This window comes from Ruditapes philippinarum, unplaced genomic scaffold (genome assembly GCF_026571515.1).
Source record: "Ruditapes philippinarum isolate M1 unplaced genomic scaffold, ASM2657151v2 ctg1798_1_1_1_1, whole genome shotgun sequence".
NCBI classification, from domain to species: domain Eukaryota; kingdom Metazoa; phylum Mollusca; class Bivalvia; order Venerida; family Veneridae; genus Ruditapes; species Ruditapes philippinarum.
Genome location: NW_026862275.1, coordinates 98,995 through 106,409, shown reverse-complemented (window position 1 = coordinate 106,409; position 7,415 = coordinate 98,995). Strand labels below are relative to the sequence as shown.

The window sequence follows — 7,415 nt, the reverse complement described above, 5'->3', positions numbered from 1 at the left end:
CAACACTTATCAGGTCTAACCTCCATTTGTTCAATTCTACTACTCGTATCAATCTCTCTCATCCATCAGTTCATGCACGCCGAGGAGACATCGGCAGAAGATTTGAAAACAAACTTGGGACGGCGAAAAAGAAAACCGACACTTGTATCCTTCAGACCAGCTCCCGAGGTCCTGAATGAAGTCATGGATAGTGGCATTACAAATTAAGTAAGAAGGGGTATAGGCTGAGTAAGCGTATGAGCCTTTTCGGTTAAAATTTAAAATTTTTGACATAAACTCTGTGGAAATTGCATGGAGGGTCAATTAAAATAACTAAACTGTTTAGGACAGTACTATAAATATGTCCATTATTTGTTCTCGAAAGCGAAAACTTGTTCCATAAAAGGATAGTTGGACTTTCATTTGACATGAATATATCATTCATTCATTCATTCATTCATTCATTCATTCATTCATTCATTCAATCATTCATTCATTCATTCATTCATTCATTCATTAAATCATTCATTTATTTATTCATTCATTCATATTTTTATCTACTCATTCATTCCTACGTTCATTCGATCGTTCATTCATTAATTCATTTATACTTTCATTAATTAAAGTACCGTTTCCAGGGTTTTGGCTAAAATCGAAATGAGGTACATGTTCTTTTCAGCTAAATATCTGGTACGCCCCCATAAGGGAAAACATTAACATGGTTTGATGCATTACAAGTCAAATTGAAGAATATGCTAGTTTTATTATTGATGTCTTTCAAATTGTGTTAAAAGCAAGCAAATTCCTATAATTTTACATTAAATTTTCAATGACTGAGCCTTTACAAGATTAATATTAACAATTAATGATAAGGAATCAAGAATACATCACAATACACGCAAGGAATAGATTACACAATGTCAATTTCAAACACGCACACACACACTCCTAATGCACACATTCGCCAGTGCGCGCACACACACATTATTAAACGATCAATACGAATACATTACCATGCATGCAGGAAATATATTAAACAATGTCATTTTAACTTACACACGCATATTATGAAATTGTAAATACATGTACATTTACAAGTGATTTGAATAAAAAACGAAATCCAAATTACTAGAATGGCATACAGCAAAAAATAAAGGAACATCAACATAACATAGTAAAGTATGTAGATTCAGTTTAAGGCATTAAGTGAATGTTTATTGTTTTACAATTACTAAATCAATTAACAATATAAAAGCTTTAAACATTTACAGTGCAAACTACAAAAGATAAAGTATATCACAATGGTAAAGTATTTCACGATGGTTAAATGAATTTTCAGAAAATATTTTCCATGTAATAAACATGTCATTATTCCTAGGTAACCATTGACATTTGTCAAGCCTAAAGTTTATATCTGCCCCTTTCAGTCATTGATGCCAATTCATATATTTATTTGTCGTGCCCTTCGTTATTGTTTCTTTGGATGTTCTTTGTCGTATTTTTGACGCATCTGAAGAAATAAGGCATCTTTATCTTAAAACGAGACAATGTCAACTGTTATACCTGCGTGGGTCAAATTACCAAAGCACGGTTTTTATCTTTTCTTTACAAGGGAAAAGTTTTTTTACCTAGGACTGCTCAGTGAAATCATTTCAATCATTTTTGTACAGAAAATCAGACAAAAACTGGACAGAAAAAATGTGTGACATGAAATCAAACACTCTTTTTGTTTTTTCACTATCCGAAGATTCCGCTGGTAAATTTACCTCATCAGTGGTAATCTTTGTTGTGTCTGTAACGCTTCTCTTGAATCGATCTATGTCTTTATCAATGGTAGCTCTTCTCCGGCAATTTTGAAGCGAAGCAATTCGAGACTGGAATCCTGGACGTTTTTCTGATTTTTCGCTCTCTATCAACAGATCAATATGTTCGACCACACTGAGTGGGTCTGGCCTTAGCGCAATTTCTTTTAAAATATTATTACATTCATTGATCTTTTCCACTAGTTTCATGATATCTTCTTCAATAACACAAAGTTCTTCATGCATCCTTTTCACGACTTTCTTTTTTGTCATTTTTTCATTTTCAGCTCTACGATATTTCTTTTCTTTCTCTGTGTATGTTTTCTGCTTCTTAACAGTTTCATACTGAAATATGTACGGTGTGTTTCTGTGTGTAGTCCAAAAGCACTTTTTGGCACATTGTGTACAGCAACCACTTGCTGCCATTACGCAACATTTTTTCTTGTCTTCGTCATTAGCATAGGCACAATTTTTATGGCATGTAACATGACAATTTAAACAATTTGTTACATGTCTTCCTTCAGGGAGTCCAATTTTCCTATGCTGTGTTTCAAATACTACGTATGTAAAATCTTTATTATCGTCTATTTCTGTTTGAGACTGCTCAATGATTTTTATTTCTTTACGCAATTCTTCAATTTTGTCCAGCCCAACGTCTAACATTGGAAGAAGATTATCAATGGTTACCTCTATTAACTGACGTTGCTGTAGAACATCTTTTGATTGTTGCAAACTTTTTGTCTCCATTTTAGTAAGATTGTCAAAAAATCTTTTAAAACTTTTGCAACCCATGTCCCAAAACATCTGCGAAAAGCTTTGAACACCTGAATTTTCAGCAAAGAGACCAGAGTTATTAAATGGAAAAAAATCATCACATGGCAGTTTAGCTTCTTTCAGTGCTGCCAATACTGGAGGGGGCTTACCGTCTGCAAATGTAACAAGCATGCAAAAGTTGTCTTTTATATCTTGACCAAAAAGTGACATTATCGAATTGAAGATATACATTTGAGTTGGTGTTAATCTTGCATCTGGTGCTTTAATAAGGAAACATACGGCATCTATAAAGACAACACCACTATCACCATGACTGGAAAAAAGTGTCCTGATTTGCTCGGTTACTACTCGATCCCTTTCGATTCCTCTAGTATCGCCAAATCCTGGGGTGTCTATTATATTAAGCCTATAGTCGAGACGACTTCCTTTAATTGGATTTATGACATAACAAGTGATCCACTGTGTCTGTGAAAAGGCCTTGAAATAGAAAGGATAATCTTCAGCTATTACTTTGCGAAGAAATAACGTATTCTTTTTCATAGTTTACATTACCGTTTTCATAATTTTCATTTTGCATTGCCATATTCGAATATTCGATTTCTATTCGCCAAGTGACTTACAATCGGCATACAGAATTTGAAAATCCGAATATTGGAACTGTTTTAACAGTCTAGTGATATTGTTAAAATATACTGTCTGAGTTACTATTAGTTTAAACGTTTTGAAAACCAAACTGTTAGACAACAGACATTAATAAGTTTATTAAAACGACATTATGTATTTTATTCTTAGAAAGTTTATCATTAACTTGTATGTACGACAACCGTAAACAAGTCCATTTTCAATTGTTTTAAGAAACTTCTTTTTTGAAGGGAATCAACATTCAAACGTATTTCTTTTTCAAAATAACGACTTTGTTATGTTATTTTTTTTTTTAATCGAACAAAATTGTTATTCATAGTACACTACAGCATTGTCGTGATTGCAAAATAAATTTCAAAATCGTAATACAGACATGCTTATTCGTATAGAATATTTTGATATTGAGAAGGTAAATTTATGTCTTAAAGCAAGGCTGTTTAAGATATTAAGATATTTTAAAACCTATCTATAAGAACATTTCTTTAACAAATTCCATTTCGGAATCGAAATAGTTGTAACGAACTTACACGGGGATTTGTACCAATAAATGATAAGAGACATCACCTATTTGATTGCTACATACTTTTAATCCGGACCAATTATGCCTGACAATTTTTGGCACGCAATTTAAACGAGCACGCCTACACTAACCATTTAGAATGCATATATTAAGATAAAGTTAATAGAATTTGAAAGAGATTTTAAGTTCTACCTAAACGAATTTGAAAATTCTTTTTAAACAAACCTTCTTACCTGGATTTTATATTCGAATATGCAATTATTTATTCTCATTTCTTATTTAAGATTACAATGCTCTAAATACATTTACCGGTGTATATAGTTCAGACAAATGTATTGATAAATGTCAAGTAAGAAATAGTTTTGAAGGAAAAGAAAAGGGTACGTAAAATTTGGCCTACTGAGCTTATTTTAAGTATTCAAAACACATGTATTGTAACTTAGAACAGTTTTGTAAGATTTTTACATTGGAAGTTGAAGTTTTTTAAGGTAAATCCACCCACCTGATTTTCTTTTGTACTTCTTTCTTCTTCCTCAAGGTCAACAAGCTTTAGTCTGTATGGGTCATTAAAGTTTACCCCTAGGATGTAATTAATCATACCGTCAACCAATGTACTTTTTCCAGTTCCCGAACTTCCAACAAGCATGATTGTTTTTTCTTTGACATAAGACTTATGTTCACCACCTTTAAGTTGGAAAACATATTGTTGTTTTCAAATGCATTTTATCAAAAAACACATTTTTTACTTTATGTTTACTCTCCTAGTTAAGAATAGAAATTAAAAAGGCTTCATAAATCTATAAGAGTAAGTATTTTATATAGTTAGTAAGGCATTTAAAAATTTATAAAGACGAGAGGGTCGGCGCTCTTTAATAAAGATTATGGCTACAGAAGATAAAAATTTGTGCAATATCATAATGGTAGAACAACTGTCTGTGGCAAATCTTGGACAAGGTGGCCAGCTGAGGCGGACTCCATTGCAATCGTAGTGAAATTGCTATTTTATCAACAAAGACTATCAAGTTACATAGAAAGATGTAACAAACAAGTAAAGAATCGGTACATAAAATTTTCCACAAACTCTAAGATATGAGCCACGTTAGTGTTAGATGGGTGTCTAGATACAGCTATCCACATATGAAAAAGCAACCTGAGTAACCAATGCAAAAATGTATATTTAAGTCGTTTTAAAGATAAATGTAGATTTATTATGCTGCAACGAAGACAAAAGTTCTATCAAAATCAACTGCTTCTCGATTTTCTAAAAAGTGTATGGTGTGTCATGCCTGTTGCATTTTGAGTTTCACGAAAAAAGAGACATGTTCATTTCGTGCATAAGGTAACAACGTCACCGCAAAGTTGTACTCTTAAATAAATTTTAAGACTAGCAAAAATAAAAAGCTTTCAACTCTCGAAGATTGCAAATGCACGAAGGCCTAGGTTGAGAATGTTTGTAAAATTGTAAGAATTTCTTTGAAAACAAAATTGATGGTTTTCAAGAACGAGCCATAAGTCAAGGTATTTTGTGACAACTCGTATTCCCTGTCCATTTTTGTTAAATATAAAGTACCTCAAAAAGTACCGCCATTTATTGGTACTTATTATATTTTTCCAAATGTGATGGACATGTTCATACAAGCAAATAGACATTATAAAACATTAATTAGTTTATATATATATACGAACCTAAAACTACTTTCCTTGTTTTTCCATGATTGTCCCTAGCTTTACGATTTTCTTGTATAGGTACTTTTTTCAACTGGATTTTGATATCTGGTACTTGAACGTCATACATAGAGCTTAAAACCCGATGCGCTGCTGACATCGAAGTTTTCACGTCATCGCTTTGCGGACTGTATTGTCCCTCGATCTCATCACATATCATTCGTACTTGAAATATGTACTCCGTATTTGATTTCAAGCCAGTCAACCGCAATGAGCACGATGATGTCGAATGTTGATAAAACGACCATTTTGCACCCACACTTTTTTCTTTGAATCTAATCTGATAACTGCAATCTTCAAAACATTCTGGCGGAGGATCCCATGCAAGGTAGATTGAGTCTATGTCTGCTGGTTCAAGTATTGAAGGTTTCCCGGGTTGTGTCTGTCAGTACGAAATGTAATAGTTCCGCATTTATTTTCGTCAGTTATAATGGAAATTATAATAATAATAATAAAAATGATAATATTTATTATTATTATTATTATTATTATTATTATCATTATTTTATTATACGTATATCATTTTGATTTTAATGTAATTTTTTCAACAAAAAAATACACTTTATCTTAAAGGGTGGTCTTACCGGATTATTGTCTCCCTTGACTTTCAACTCCTGTTGGTAAGTTATAGCTAATCTGTAAATAAATACAATAGATTAGTTATCTCCTAATTAAACTTCAATGATAATTATTGTAAATTATTAAAGATTATTCTATATTATTCTATAGTCTGTTTCAGATATTGGTATAATAGAGAGTATATTACGATAACTTACTTCTCCTTTGACGCATCAATATTACTATGCATATTTCCTTTAACGACTTTATGTGCAGACTGACTTTTTCTTTGTTTAACTGCGCCTTTATTGCGCAAGATAAGCGGACTGGATTCACATGATTTTTTCGGTAAGGACCTTATTCCATCCTCCATAGGAGATTTGCATACGTGGCTAGTAGTTTCAGAAGCATGTACAACTTTATGTTGCCTAGTAGCTTTCTGTTTACTATGGACGTTAGAGCAACCGTTGCACATGACCTCATCGCAATCAATGCACAGATTTAACGCCGGACCGTTATAGTTGCATGTTTCACACCTATACTTTTCTGAAAGTCCGACATGGCTTGATAATTTATGGCCTCTCGTTGCTTTTTGAGTTGAATGTGTCTTAGAACATTGAACACAATAGAGCTCTTCACACTCCCAACAGCTGGACGTTGCTATGTTCTTGCATATCGAACAATGGAATGCTTCTTGCACAGCGTTAACAGGAAGTTTGCTTAGAACATGTTGTCGGTTCGCCTTTTTGGAGTGATGCACCTTAATACAATTATCACAATACGATTTGTCACAAGTTTGGCATCTTTTCAAAGCTGCAATTTCGACCCCTCTTTTTTTACAAAAGTCGCATAAAGTTTTTAGCACCGGTTTAACTGGAATACTTTCCTCGACTTTATCAACACTATCGCTTGCAGTTACATGCTCGCCTGTTATTTCCCCTCCCCCGACTGGACTTTCCATAACTGCAAAGTCTAGATCAAATATAATACATTTTTATGCATTGTATTAAAAAAACGTCTGATGAAATTCAAAACAGAAAATGGTTGTAAAAAGGTTTTGATTATTATAATGATTATTCACTTTTAACTAAAGTAGTTCCACTAACACAAAAAAAACCAAAACGTTGAATTCGAAATTTTAACATAGATCAAGGGAAGCACATCAAATGGAAAAAAGAATCTGCAACTTAAGTATAATAAAGGAATAACCTTAAAAATGTATTTGAGTAATAATTTTTGTGCCATATTTTAGCCCAATTATAGTGAAAACCGAAAAAACGTTATATTTAGGTGACATTTAGTTGACATTTGAAAAAAAAGTTTTCAAAAAGGGCCTCGAACATTTCCACACAAGTCGAGACGTATATTGAATTGTACACAGGTATCGGAAAATATTTCTAGTCGTGTTATGTCAT

At 32.7% G+C, this 7,415-nt stretch overlaps 1 protein-coding gene across 1 annotated transcript; it reads right to left on the bottom strand.

Annotated features, from left to right (window-relative positions):
* Positions 1-1,535: 1,535 nt before the first annotated feature.
* On the bottom strand, positions 1,536-6,999 carry LOC132718531 (uncharacterized). Its single transcript, XM_060702245.1, has 5 exons — positions 6,219-6,999; positions 6,027-6,078; positions 5,404-5,824; positions 4,220-4,401; positions 1,536-3,032 (listed from the first exon to the last, which is right to left on the bottom strand). Exons 1-5 carry the CDS (start codon positions 6,959-6,961, stop codon positions 1,632-1,634), a joined length of 2,799 nt encoding a protein of 932 aa, XP_060558228.1. The 5' UTR covers positions 6,962-6,999; the 3' UTR covers positions 1,536-1,631.
* Positions 7,000-7,415: the final 416 nt, after the last annotated feature.